At 34.2% G+C, this 14,680-nt stretch overlaps 2 protein-coding genes across 6 annotated transcripts in view; both read right to left on the bottom strand.

Annotated features, from left to right (window-relative positions):
* LOC120625896 (cAMP-specific 3',5'-cyclic phosphodiesterase) overlaps positions 1–14,680 on the bottom strand; it is a 504,305-nt gene that overhangs the window by 211,389 nt on the left and 278,236 nt on the right. For 2 of the 5 annotated variants that reach the window (XM_039893155.1, XM_039893156.1), the window contains exon 1: positions 5,570–6,321. The exons of the other annotated variants lie outside the window; for them this stretch is intronic. In XM_039893155.1, the coding sequence (XP_039749089.1) occupies positions 5,570–6,291 (722 nt within the window). In that variant the 5' untranslated portion in view covers positions 6,292–6,321. Of the gene's footprint in view, positions 1–5,569; positions 6,322–14,680 lie in introns of those variants that run through there. 5 annotated transcript variants of the gene reach the window in all.
* On the bottom strand, positions 6,333–8,399 carry LOC120625898. The gene is made up of 3 exons (XM_039893165.1): positions 8,251–8,399; positions 6,938–7,314; positions 6,333–6,487 (listed from the first exon to the last, which is right to left on the bottom strand). The coding sequence occupies exon 2, from the start codon at positions 7,295–7,297 to the stop codon at positions 6,947–6,949; it is 351 nt and encodes a 116-aa protein (XP_039749099.1). The 5' UTR covers positions 7,298–7,314; positions 8,251–8,399; the 3' UTR covers positions 6,333–6,487; positions 6,938–6,946.

The following is a 14,680-nucleotide window of genomic DNA, read 5'->3' as shown; positions in this document are numbered from 1 at the left end:
AAATACTTAGAATAATACATATAATGTAAATTTCTGAAATTTCTCTGGTCTCGTAGCAACTTACAACCCTAAGTCGTTCTGCCAAGTGATTTAGAGTTTCAGACCAATGATACTTAAAAACCAATAGGGTGTATAGTTAATATAGCTGCGATAACTATAACAAGTTAGCTCTTAGACTGCATTATCACTCACCACCAAGTGAGATAAGGCTATAGAGGAATAACTTACTAACTATATGCTAACTGGTAGAGGAATTACATTACAACCCAATTTCTATCAGCTAAGTATTTTAATAAAAAAGCTGCAGGAAAGATTCACAGTTTTTTCCGTTCTACCAGACATAGAAAAAAGGTCGTATAAATAAAACTTCTACATCCTAGATATACATAAAATATACATGTAGTTACTATTTATGATAACGGTTACGTCTGTTCTACTTTACGGAACCACCTGTGCAAACAATAACCTAACATTATTTACATAAATTACGTAAAATATATCCAATGGTAGTAATTTTTCAGTAGGTTAAATAAGGATCAGAATTACCTTGATTCCATTCCCGGGACTTGCCAAGCAAGACAAGCCTTCGGTCCCGGTTAATATTACAAATGTGTGACAATAATCGCTAAAATGGCGAACCCCTAATTTTTACAATTCAGTAATAGCTATCGCTTTGTATGAGGCGGCACCCCTATTATTTTATGTTAACTATTCTAGTTTTATGTTTATATTGTGTCATAATCTGTTTTGTGGGTTAAATAAATAAAAACAACAAAAAACAGACGTCTTCTACGTCGACCAACCCATATTGTAGTAGCGTTAACGCACTATGTTCTGGCCTTTGCCCAGCGGTGGGAACATTAGTAGGCTAATAATAAAGTTAATACTTCTCTTCTTAAGTGTAGGTTGCTGTATTACACTGTAAGTTCTAGGATAGTGCGCCAGAAATAATTCATTAATCAAACACAAATGTTGACATGCAATGAGAATAACAAATGAGTTATTTTGGGCGTAAAGATACTGCCAGCCTGGTACTCTAACAGATACCGAAATAGTTTATTTTTCATGATTCACTGCACACACACTTAAAAATTTATAAGTTTAAATTTCTTGAAAGACAATTGCTAAGGTATAGTGTTCGTTGTTTCGTTCGATTATAAATATATTTTTATGTATTATTTTCTTATAATAAACCATCTCAGCTCTTAAATAGTTGATAAACGACTAAGACACCGGGAGGTATCTTTGCATCGTTCGAGTCCATGTAGGACTGAGGTGCATCGATACTGCAGTCGTATTTATATCAAAATACCCACCAACTCAATGTCATGAATATTGGTTGATAATCAAGTATAATTTTTATTGTTTCTTGAAAAATACTAATAACTTAATAAAATATCTGGCAAATATGAATTTATAGTTATCAAAAGTTTAAATATTTACCCACTTTATAAAGTTACTGTAACATAGTAAAAGGTTAATAATAAATAATTATTAAGGAGAAGTTAATATTAAGCTTTAATGCTCTAGATTAATAAAATACTAGCTCATGGCCACGTGTCCGCTAGCTTTGGTGTTCGTTATATTCTATTCCTAAACCAACTTATAACATCTTCAGCAGCTTTCATCAGACCAAAGCATTTTAAGTAAAATGTATGATTATAGATTTTTTTAAATGACCACATCAAAATTAAGTAGTCGTACATCGTGCAGCTGATATGAAACGAAAATATTCATGAAAACATTTTTAAAAAAAATATATAAAAAAAAATATAAAAAAAAAGAATGTTTGATTTTACGTTTAATTTATATGACTACGCCAACAGCTGGTCTGATGGATTAGATGATTCAAATCAACTATTTATTTCACCAATATATTCATTAGAATATAAAAGTTGTAAATGAACCTAAATAAATTAGAGCGCCAATATTTTCGCTCTACCAAAACTAACTTTCTCGTCACGAACTAAAATTTAATGAGCAGTTGTTTAGTTAAAGTTTAAAGGTATATATGTGAAACAAAATAATATCTCATGCGGACCTTGATAATTCATGATAAATAAGAGTAAATACACACTCAGCGATAAACTAAGAGAGCAACCTCGAGCCTTTTCTCACGGATATACTTGTCGATTCATAATTATTTGCAAAAATATTATAGGCATAAAGTAATTCAAGCGTAGGCATACTAATCCCAGGTTTAGGGACAAAAAATATCTCCTTAGTAATGTACAAAAGTATATCACTCGCATCGTTTTAATACTTTAACTTTTAGAATAGCAAATATAATTTCATTTGGGAGTGTGAAAGCTTTGACCTATATTATTAGTTTAACACAAATCATAGCCGAATTGAATGAGCACATTAAACATTAATGTCGAATAGAGTGTTCCTTCTATAGTAGTGTTTAAAATAGCTTAGAAGGATTTTTTTTAAGATTGTCTTTGAGTGAATACCGAAGAATCTATAAAAATAATAGGATATATGGAAAGAGCTATGCTTGGTATTTCTTTGAGGCATAAGATCCATAACGAAGTGATTCGCCAAAGAACGAAAGTAACTGACATAGCCTTTCGTGTGTGTTTCGTGTGAGCATGTGGCAGTAGGCTGGTCACGTTTGTCTGAGGTCCGATGGACGTTGGAGTCGAAAGATCCTCGAGTGGAGACCGCGTGCCGGTAAAAGGAGTGTCGGACAACTGTGCCTCCAACTAGATCGAGCGACGACCTCTGAAAAGTGGCAGGCATCGACTGGATGATGAAGGCCGTTAATAGGGAAAGTTTGCGCTGCTTGAAAGGGCCAGCGGTGGACGCACAATGGCTAATGATGATGATGATGAATAGGATATATAAAACTACTATTACACAGTAATACAATGATGTTTGATGATTGCAAATAGTCTCCGCTCACAATGAGTAGGGCTCAGGCCGTATTCCACCAAGCCAGCACGGTGCGAATTGGTGCATAATGTCCACATGACTCCACATGCCTTTGTGGACATGATGGAGCACTCTCGGGCATGCTGGTTTCTTCCACCGTTTAAGAAAGTGATATTTAATTGATTACATGTGTATGTGAAGCTATAGCCTATATGCCAGCCAATTGGCGTAGTGGGCAGTGACCCTGCTGTCTCAGGTTAGGCTGTGGGTTTATTTCACACAACTGGTAAATATTTGTGTGCTGAACACGAATGTTTTTCAGGGTATGGGTGTTTATCTAGATACTTTAAGTATTATGTATATTATGCATATTTATCAGTTATCTTAGTACCCATAAAACAAGTAACGCTTGCTTTGGGGCTAGATGGTGATGGGTGTATTGTCGTAATATATTTATTGATATTAATACTACCTACTAGATAAACATGTAAAGATGAGAAAGAACATTTCAGTTAAAAAGGTGTAACTGATTATAAGGTACTCATGTTTCGATAAACAGCGGTATTACAACTAAATAGAAGACCACTTTAACATTATCAGCGAAAATGATAAATCGGATGCGAAAATGATAAGATCATAACCACCAATAAAGTACAATAAAATTATCAAACTGTGTTTACTATATTTATATCAGACGAACAACTATCGATTCCAAACACACGAGTAAGTGATAGTTTATCTTTAATATCTGACATACTTTCACTGTGCAATAAATAGTATTTAAAAAAAAACTTATCTGTAAATTAAACACTAAAACGCGTACGTATGGCCAAAAACCATCGAAAATGGGATAGCACATTATTATATATAATTCCGAACCCCACAGGGGTGTATATGTTTTGTATGTTTCAATACAAAATGTAACTATATAAAAGATCACATCCCTGCTCTCGCCCCGGTTAGGGCAGTTGTTAATTTGTCATGATTCCCCCTAACGGTTTGAGCAATAAAATTCCGATCATTTATTGGCAGTTAATACAATTTAGATTTACTAACCTGACAATATTAGTCACTAACATAAACCCGTGCAGTGTCAACTGCTGGAATTCGGAAATTGCGTAAATCATTGATTAGGCTTGCAGAGTGAAAGTGGAGATATTCTAATATAACGACATAGCTGAGAGAACGGATCTGTTTGTTGTACTCTGACTGAACTCACAAAGGTTGCTTTGTGGTGCATTTGCTACTCTGATAAAGTTTAGTGTGTAGGTAGGCATCAGTATCTACGCTAGTGCATGAGGAAATTCCTGTAAACTAGTCGTAAGTTGGAAATAAATAAATAAAATAAATAAATAAATTCTTCCTATTATTTGAAGGCATATTTTGGCAAATCTACATCATTATCGATATCGTCAAGTCATTTAAAGGGAGTTCCAAATACCATAAGTCCTGTGCCGATTCGTTTGATGTCGTGGGTAGATTACCCACCACGTAGTATCTTAAAGTAATAAATACTAGTCGTTTAGATAATAACTCAAGTATATTTACTATGTAGCGCTAATATAAAAATACAGTAATACTGTTGGTGTAAAAATAGTATTGAAATAAGCAAAGAAGCGACCAGCTTTATCAGTGAAACATAAGTGATTTAAAATACTCATTTACAACACTTATTTGTTCTTCTAGCAATAATAAATATAAGATGCGAAGATTAAACCAAAAGTATCTACAAAAAATAAAATATTTGTAACTCTACTTAGTTAAGAAATCTAAGATTCGCGCAAACAAGATGCCTGTTACCCGTAGTAATAAATTGTATACCAAAGTCTGTCTAAAGTTGCTTCATTAAGAGATCTTATTCAATTTGGATATGAAAAGGTTAATTATATTTAACGGGATGTCATAAAACACGGCGCGTTTTGCGTTTTATTTTACAATAAGAATAAAAGAGAAGATATTTTTATCACAATAGAAACGCATTTCGTTTGAGTGATCGGTATGAATTATGTTCTAGGAATAATGTAAACTTGAACATGTTCCAAATTGTTAGCAGTCATTTGTTAGGCATGCAGGGTTAACGATATATTATTTTTTGCAAAGGTGTCTCTCTTAGCCAAGTAGCTCAGTCGGTTGATAGGATTATACCTATTTTACGATATTCTATGGTTAAAACCGTAAGTTACTTGTTTTTCGAACATCTCAATAAACGAAATACTCTTGTCTCGCAATATGAGATATACTTGAATTGATTAGATGATAAGTGATAAAGTTCTCGATTGATTTATCTATCGGCATCTACGAAGTCATAGTTAACAATTTTATAGACAGATATTTAGAAAAGCCTGTACTTGTAAATAATATAAGATTTACATTTAATATATGCAGAAATTGCAAGAATGGATTGCAAACGTTTAAGATAAAATTTTGTAAATATGAACAGAATTCGTCAGCAATATAAGAGAACCGATCGTAATTTTGCAAAAGAAAGATGTGAAAATAATTCAGCGCTCGTTTGATGTAATGTCTAATTCAATGCATACATTTTGCGTAAGTAAAACTGTTTTCTTTAACATAAACACCGTTCTGAGTGACGCACACTTAGTAGCGTGTTTTTCTTGGAAGATTGTTTTAAGGGCAAAAATTATAACCTGAAATATTCAAAGCTTAGTAAAAGTAATTAAATAATAAGCACCTTTCAAAAAATACCTCCGAGCCGTCGGAGTCGCTGCGAGGCAGAATCAATTTCGGGAGAACCATTCCCTTCTTACGCCGACCTCGGATGCCAGAAGGAATAGGCCATTGAAGTTCATTACACGCCATTGGACTGTGTGGACTTAAGATTGTCAATCGACGTTCTGGTGGTGGTAAGCTTAGCTGTTGTAACGCACGCCGCTCCGTTGCAAACAAGCCTCGCCTTTTCTCCGCTGAATTTCCCATGTCTTCACCTGATAAAGCTCTCCGTGCTGGCGCGCCCCGCGTCTCCCTAACATCGCGTTCACTAGCCGTTAAAAACGAACTACGATGGACGCGTATGGATGTGCATGAGCTCGCAGGGCGCGCGGGCGAAGTGTCCTTACAGGGTCTAAGGCTCTCCATCGATCGGGCCGTTTCTACCCTAGCTGCTGCTAAGTATTGGCCGCTTGTAACAGTAGTTTGAGCTACCTCACATTCTTCTTGACTAGAACTGGATGTGCCACTGCGAGAAAATGTGCTCGTTTTTGACACCAAACTCCTATCACTATATTGAGCTGTTGAGATGCTCGAACAGGTGGTGTTTACATCGTTAGACTCAGAGGAGGCTTGTTGCCGAATGTAGCCTTCTTCTAAGGAGGCATGGACGACCCGGGCGTTAAGAGAACTAAAGGCTGCCAGGTTGGGCCGGCGGACCTTTCGTTCGTCGTCTTCCTCCTCCATTTTTAAATTTAACAAGTTACGTTACGTAGGGTAACACCTCACACAAGCACAAAATACTTTAATAGATCATCTTTCATTTCAATATATTTATTTCGTGTATTACAAATTTAAACTTAAATATAACATAAACAATAAGGAACACTGGACACAGTCTTTATCACTTTTCGAGACCACCTCGCGCACTTTCAAACGACACCTGAAACAAATTCATTATATTAGTAATCTAAAATCGAGTTTTAATTGAGGCTTCCGATAAATTGTTCATTCTATTTCAGCGAATAAAGGGGTGAACAGGAAATGAAGGATCAAGTAGAAAATTGGTAAAGGTGTAACTCGAACAACAATTTGCGACCCGTATTGATTGTAACGAAACATTTTGTCAGGTGGCAAACGGATACAGACTTTTATTTATTTCAGTAAAGTTTTTTTTATACTGTGAAATGTGTTTTGTAAAAACCATTAGTGAGTTATACATTCACTACTAATGCTGACTTCCTGCCCTAGTTAGAGGTTGATAAAGGACCTAGATATTAAAGAATGTTTTCTAAATTATTGATGCTATCAGGAATCAACGCGGTGGTTTGTATCTAACGGACAATGTTCACGTTGCAGAGCTTAACAGATTTAAAAATAAACGTTTAATTACATTTTACAATTAGTTGGCAGGCTTTGAATCGAGCGCCAGCTGGCCCGCCTGGTTCGCGCAGTCTGTAAGGGCTTTCATCTGTTCGGCGTTCAATCCACTGGCCTTGACCCTAACATCCGCGCTTCTAGAATGTTCTTTGCTTTCACTGCTAGTTTCAAGTCTCTTTGTGGTTTCATTTCCGTGTTCATCAATAAAGGTTTCTTCCTCCATTTCCTCTTCGTAACTCTCTTGGTACTGTTCGCGGAACTCTTGTCTAGCCTGAATTGATATGTTTTGCTTAACTTCTCTGGTTTGGATCATCTCATCCATAGTCTTCTTAACCAGCAGCTGGCCAGCTTGGAGAGTATTGTTTTCAGACATTTTGGACTGTAGATTTTCTAAAATTATTCAAACAAAAATCAATGTTAATTTTTGGTGACGAAAATATAGCTTTTGAAACGGTTCACATGGGACTATTTTTAAAAACAGAATTATAATTTTCATAAATCCAAAGTATATTGTAGTATTTTGGATATAATGGTTGCTTATATTTGTTTAAGAAATTAATATCTATGCTTTGAATTATAACTCATCGCACTACATCTAGAATATGAGAAATCCTAGTTTGATAGAAATTGATAGCGATTGTTGGCGCAGGGCCAAGTACACAGTGTTTGGACGGCATTTAAATTCGCTTTGTTAGAATTCGGTGAGTCGCTCGTTCTGGTATTTAGCACATATTCTTATTTGTGACTACAAACTTTGTAGGAAGGAACTAATTTTGAAATAAATATATATCTAAGTTAAACCACTGAGTACTGAGCAATGATCTTTAAATTTCTTCGATCGTTCATAAACAATAATATTTTTGAAATACACTATTATTGGTAATTAAATTTGTAAAAATCTTATATGCACACCTAATTCATTCATAAGGTTAGTTTAATTCATCTAGAAGTTTCATAAATAAATCCGTATAAATATAAAGTAATTCAGAAAAGAATTCCATTGTAAACGAGCATTCCTGTTGAGATTACTCGACCTGAATAATGACTTTAGATATCCCTAAAGAGCCTGCTTCAATATTTTTATGGACCTCTCACAGGAAACATTATATTTAGTAGAAAACAAAAAACGCGATAGCTATTGTATGGAAAAATATAAAAAGACGTATAAGTTTTAAGAACGTTCAAAACTAATGAACCACTAATAAAGACCGCTTAAAAATATAATTCGGAAAATTATGTATTGGTGTACAATAAAGTGTATTAAATAACTAAATAAATAAAATAAAACAACTAGCGTCCGATTATTAAATAAAGTGCAGAAATTACCTGGTTAACTTCAAGGTTTCACAACACAAATGGTAAATTCCAGAAAGAATTTCGTTCAATTTGAAAATAGAATATTGTCTGAGAAGTTGCTATAGTGGAGACTGAAAGTATACTGACGGACGGGCGGGCGGTGTCGTTTTGTTTCGTCCGGCAGCTTTGCGTGGGCGCCTATAGGTATGCCATACGTCTGCGCCGGCAAATCGCGACGTGGCCAAAATACTTCACACATACCGTTACCCTTAGTACAAAATTGCACAACTCGCAGATGGTATCTATTTATCGAAACTCTCTACATTTTTGGAAAAATTAGAGCTTTTTCATATTATGATACGCCTGTATGCGGCTTGTACGAGTTGGTTGAACATAGGAGTATTCATAATAAACGAAGTGTACTTAGCAGATTAATTTCGCTCAAATAACTGCCTTCGTCAAATTGGCTACAACTCCATATAAGTACTAACTAAATATATAATTCCCTAGTAGTAAAAACTGGACGTGGAATCTTGAGTTAGGAAAAATTCCAAATGCCACTTCCATCCTTCTACTGTACTAAGGTTTTACAAAATTTGACGTTGACAAAGCCGAACCGGTTTTTGTTTTTACCGTAACAAATACGTTTAAAGCCAGCGTATCCAGGGGAAATATTCTAAAATAAAAATCATGCATGACTTAAAATAGAAGGCACAATGGGTCCATTTTATACTAATGTTTTAGTGTGTCGATTAAGGAAAACTATTTAAGAATGCGAGGGCTGCAATATCGTACTAAGGGGTACTCTTACTGACAAAGATAATTAATCCTGATTTTGACAAGTATTGCATTAATTAATGCACTAGTGTAATTTAAAGGGTGTTTCACGGAAACGAGGCAGATTATTGGCTATTTTATATATTCACACGATAGACGATGTCATATTAACTTAAGTGCAATATAATGAGACGTATAAAGATGTTGTAAGCCTGATATCAATTTATCTATTTGGCCAACGAGCTACAACCTTTTATAAAGCTTAGGTGTAAAATTATCTGGTAATAAAACAATTATCTGAAAAAAAAACATTGCAAATAGATAATTAATCAAAAGAATTAAAGTTGTGCACAAAATTTTTAGCAGTGTAATCAAAAATCCTAAATTATTCAAACAAATTTCCTAAACGACAGTAAAATATTCTTAAATATTTCTCCTAATACAAAGAACTGAAATAAATGCCCCTATCAACATCTCATACTGAAATACTTTCAATCTGTCATCGGACTAAATTTATGGTATTGCAAATAAACAAAACGCAAGAATGCAGTCCGTAAATAAATTTCCAAGAAAGACCTTTCAAACAGATTAATTTAAACTGAAGAATGCCACCAGGGTTGCCAATCTTATTGTTCACATTATTTACTCTACAAAAATGTTATGATATTATATTAAAAACTAATTGAAATTTGAATACACAGTTATAATAATTTCTTCCTTATCTGTGCTTTACGCTCTTGGTAATTGTATGCATTGTGTAAAATAAAAGTGTATCCATTCATTCATAATTAAAAACAAAACTTTTAATAAAACTAAAATCATAATACAACTTTTAAATTCGAGGGAATGTGAAAGGAATTTAAAAGTTTAACATGGGTAGGTACTATAAGCAAAATATATACACATCCCGAAATAAAACCTATGGTTATATATATTATGTAGGTTTATTACGGGTATTTTGAAGAAGTAATTAGGCGTTCTTTGAAGAAGTCTATGGCAACAAAAAAGCTTGCGTGGCGTTGGCGGGTATTAATTAAGAGCAAATTATAAAAAAACTGGATAAAAGTTGCGAATGATTCGACAACAATAAATACGCTATGTAAATATTTTAGGTTCCTTATGATTACGTTTGTAAAAATATATTGAATTTGAAAGTGGATTTGCTTGTTTGTTACCTGTGTTTGGTACATTTGGCTTAAACACTGGACCGATGTTGACAACATTTGGCACAACAGTTATTAGTTTGGCATCTATGAGATGGACATGGGATAAAACATTTTATCTCTTAGGATTTAATGTTATTTGACTGAGAAAAACCGATTACAAAAATTATTCAAAACCACAGCCCAACAGAAAATTGAGCTTGCCTCAATTTTGTAGATAGCCCGGTTCCTGGATACAGACGGGATACTTAATTAGGAAAATAATTGATATCAAAAAGCCAGTACTATGAATTTGAAATTATAAATACGGGACAAAAAAAATCTAAAGTATAATGTGTTTTCGTACTTGTGGTTTCTAATAATAGCATTGAAATTTAAAGTTTGTTTTGCCCGTAATTTCGGGGAAAACCTCTCAGCTGGTCACACCGCTGAAGCTGAAAATAACTGGCACACGTCAGGAGACGGAGAAACACGACTGCATGAGCCATGACTCTTTCTGATAGAGGGGGCGATAAACATGAGTAATGCGTGCCAAAGCTGTGAAATGAGTCAGACTGCCAACGCCAACGATCATCTTGATTTCCTGCAATATGGATTATCATCGTGACGTCTGTTTGTTTATCAAACTTTGAACAAACTTATTTTTAGATATTTTATATTGTGACGTCACATGTGTTACAGTTTAAAAGCGAAATCTATTGTAAGTTCAGTTTAACTAACAGTGCATACAAAAGTATTCACCCATTAAGAAATTGTTCATATTTACTTCTATATTAACATTTCAGAAGATTTTTATATATATTTTCTAAGTAAATGCGCAAATGTGAATAAATGAGGTACAGCTGTTGAAATTTGCACTATTTTTGTGCTGCAAAAGAGGGATGTTCGTGCTATCGATAAAAAAGTCTAAGAGAGTTTTTGACAAATAAATTTATAGATGCTAAAATAACTATATAGAGAAAAAAATGTGACTGCAATAATTTGAACATTAGCGAGAATATACTTGCAGTGCAATATACTAGGGTAGGTAAAATTAGTAATTCGTTAAAAGGAAATTATAGTAATATTATGGAAATCGTAGAAATGCTTTCTATAAAGTTCAAAGTTTGTATCTAACATTATTTTTAAAGCAAAGACTTATTGTAGTCTAAAAGACGACGTAAACGATTAAAAATTGGTCAATGAATTATGGCTCTTACTACTTTGCCTATTAAATTATTCGAAATTGTAATATGAGACGGTGACAACAAAAAGAACACCCAATTACGTTTATTGCGGGTTTCTTCTTCAAAAAAACTTTTATATTTCATTGAAAGGTGTGTTTTTTATTCAGGATCACTAGTTAGCGCTTGACTGCAATTTCACTAAGTATTGTCTCACATTTTCAAACCGAAGCGTGTTAACGTGTAATATAAGAAATACATTTTACATCAAACATAAAATCATTGCCAAAAAGTCGATAAAGCAACATGTGGTGCAAATAATTGCACATTTAAACTTGGCAATTGGAAAACATTCTTGGAAGCTGCCATCTCGGTTGACTCAAAATAGGTCCTGTATGATTCACATATTACAAATTAAATTCTATGTTTCTTATCAACCATTAAATCTTATATCCTTAAACGAGCAATTCTTGTATATATATAATTGGAATCTCGGAATCGGCTCCAACGATTTTCATGAAATTTAGTATCCAGGGGGTTTCTGGGGCGATAAATCGATCTAGCTAGGATTCATTTATATTGGACATACGACTATTTTTTTAAGTCGACTCATTCGCGGACGAAGTCGCGCGGCTTTGCTAGTATAATATTAACTCTTATATCAACACTATTTATGTTTTAATATTACTCATTAAAACATAAACAATGTTGGTTGGGTAGTGGAAGAGATTTAATGAGAAAAGATATAGATAGATATCCTGTAGAAACGTTTAAAAATCCGCTAAGATTTAATGTGGCCATTACTTTAGGAAATAATTTTAAAATAACTATTAAACAATAGAAAAAACTCGCGTTATTTCTCAAGGTGTGTAGGGTCCTACTTAAATTTAAATGTTAACATTCAGGTGGTAAGGACCTTAAAATGAACGAAATACACCATATTTTATTATAATAGATATAGAGTGAAGTAGCTAAGTCAGTCAGGCACGTATTAATCATTAAAGGTAATGAGAAATATACACGAGGAGAGAAACTTGGCTTTTTCAATTATTTCGTGTGCGATATGACGAGAGAGTTATTGACTTTAGTCACAAAACCAAGTTAACCAACGAAGTGAAGTTTATGTTTCTGTGAAATATTAAGCTAATTTCACAAAGCGAGACTTCTACGTATACTTGCTCCTGCTAATTTTTCATATGTTAATATTTTAAAGTGAATTGGAATAAATAAATAAAATACTTTACTCATCCTAGTCCCTTAGCCATTTAACACTAGAAAACTTTAATATCAGCCTTAGCCGCCTTAGCGGTACATAATGATCTCAAGTAATGTATTTTTAGAAAACAAGCTTTCGCTCCTTTCATTCACACCCTCGAGTAAGGATTCTAAAAAGCTTGACCCACCGTTTTAAAAAGTAACTCGTTAGCCAATAAGTTTGCGTGAGAGTTTTATGTAAAGTCAAAGTCATATATGTCTTTGTTCAAGTAGGTACATAGCTGGCACTTTTGATGCGTACATTGCATGTAAAATATGACATAGAAGTGAGTTGATGGCGATATGAGGGTTCCAAAGGCACCCTGGTCTAAGAAAAAGCCCACAACAAACTTAGCCGGTTGTCTATTTTTTGTTACCACCATCTCACATTGTCATTTAAAACTATTTATGTAGAATTCATTATTTGAAAAAGTATAGGTAACTTTAGGTTTTAGTAGTAGTAGAGCTTTTTGTGACAGAGCTCGTCCGGAGAAGTACTATGGCCTTGCTTATTCCTGCCGCTAAGCAGCATTGATGTAATGTTGCGTTCTGGTCTGTAGGGTGCGGTTGCCGGTGTAAATACGGACCCATGAGGCCTAATAGAGCCTAGAGAGAGGCCTATAGAAGTACTATGGCCCACCTACATTTCTTTTGATTTGACGGCCGATTGGCGCAGTTTTCAGCGACCCTGCTTTCTGAGCCCAAGGCCGTGGGCCGTGGGTGTGGGTGGGGAAAATGTTTGTGTGATGAGCTTGAATGTTGTCAGTGTCTGGGTGTTTATATGTATATTATAATTATTTATGTATGTTATTCATAAAAATATTCATCAGTCATCTTTTTACCCATTACACAAGCTACGCTTACTTTGGGGCTAGATGGCGATGTGTGTATTGTCGTAGTATATTTATTTTTATTTATTAATTGATGGACACAGAGCGGCATGTTGCAGGACGTGCTCCTTGTATACACTGTAAATTTTAGCTCTGTTTTAAGACGATGGTGGGCGTTTTAAGGAATGGGCGATCTGATTTTTCCATCAAATATTACTGTAAAAAATAGGTAATATTCAAAAAGTCCCATATAAGTTTAGTTGCCGTAACAAACGAGTGCGTAATTTTAATGTACTTCTTACAATATTCTAACTCCCTATCTAATTTTATAAATGTGAATGTGAGTTTAAGTATTAAAATCAGACTACTTACTCGTCTTAAATTTACATACACTATTGTTTTGTCAGGTGTGCAAGAAAGTCACAGTGCTTTTTAACCGGCAAAAATAAGACGATTTGTTTATCGTCGTAGTATATTTATTAATTTAAATTTATTTAATACTAGATGTGCCCTGAAGCTTCGCCCGCGTAAATTTCGGGACGCAGCGTAATGCTACATAGTCTACACCTATAGTCATATATGAGAATTTTGACAAACATTTTTTCATCGTAAAAAAATATATTTTTTTTTTGATAAAAAGTATCCTTTGTTACTTCTGATACCTCGAAGAATACGTGTATAAAGTATCGTGATGATCGGTTAAGTAGTTTTCGCGCGAAAGCGTAACAAACAAACTTACATTCACATTTATAAAATTAGGAATTAGAAAATTTACGTCAATGGATATAAATTGTGCAATGGATATATTCACCTGATCGAATTCTTGTAAACTTTATTAGTACGTCTTAACATTTTTTTTTTTAATTAAAAAATAACCTTCCATGTTCATATTATCATCCTCAGCATATTTGTGTTTACAGACGCGCACAGGCTATCGTAGGTCCATTTTCATAGGGCAGAGGAAATCAAAGCAATTACCCACCACGCTGCTCCAATGAGGGTTTTCAGCCTATAATTATTACAATCTCAAATAAGTGCTAATAGACGGAACCGACGGCTTAACTTGCTGTCTCTGACGCGGGAATGGGCAACGCCAATCCACATATTCTACAATTACTGGTACTGACAATTTCTAGACAGAAAACTCAATGGAATGATTACAATCTAATGTGATAAAGATATGGAATAACATGGCTAAAAACGTGAATTTATTGTATACATAACTTTTAGTAGTGATGCTTGATGTTTACATGGCGTGATGTTCAGAGATAGC

Source organism: Pararge aegeria, chromosome 8 (genome assembly GCF_905163445.1).
Source record: "Pararge aegeria chromosome 8, ilParAegt1.1, whole genome shotgun sequence".
NCBI lineage: Eukaryota > Metazoa > Arthropoda > Insecta > Lepidoptera > Nymphalidae > Pararge > Pararge aegeria.
This window is presented reverse-complemented; position numbering and strand designations above follow the sequence as displayed.

Bases quoted from the DNA above. Each gene is read 5' to 3' on its own strand.
- LOC120625898 (XM_039893165.1), bottom strand. From the start codon at position 7,297: ATGTCTGAAAACAATACTCTCCAAGCTGGCCAGCTGCTGGTTAAGAAG.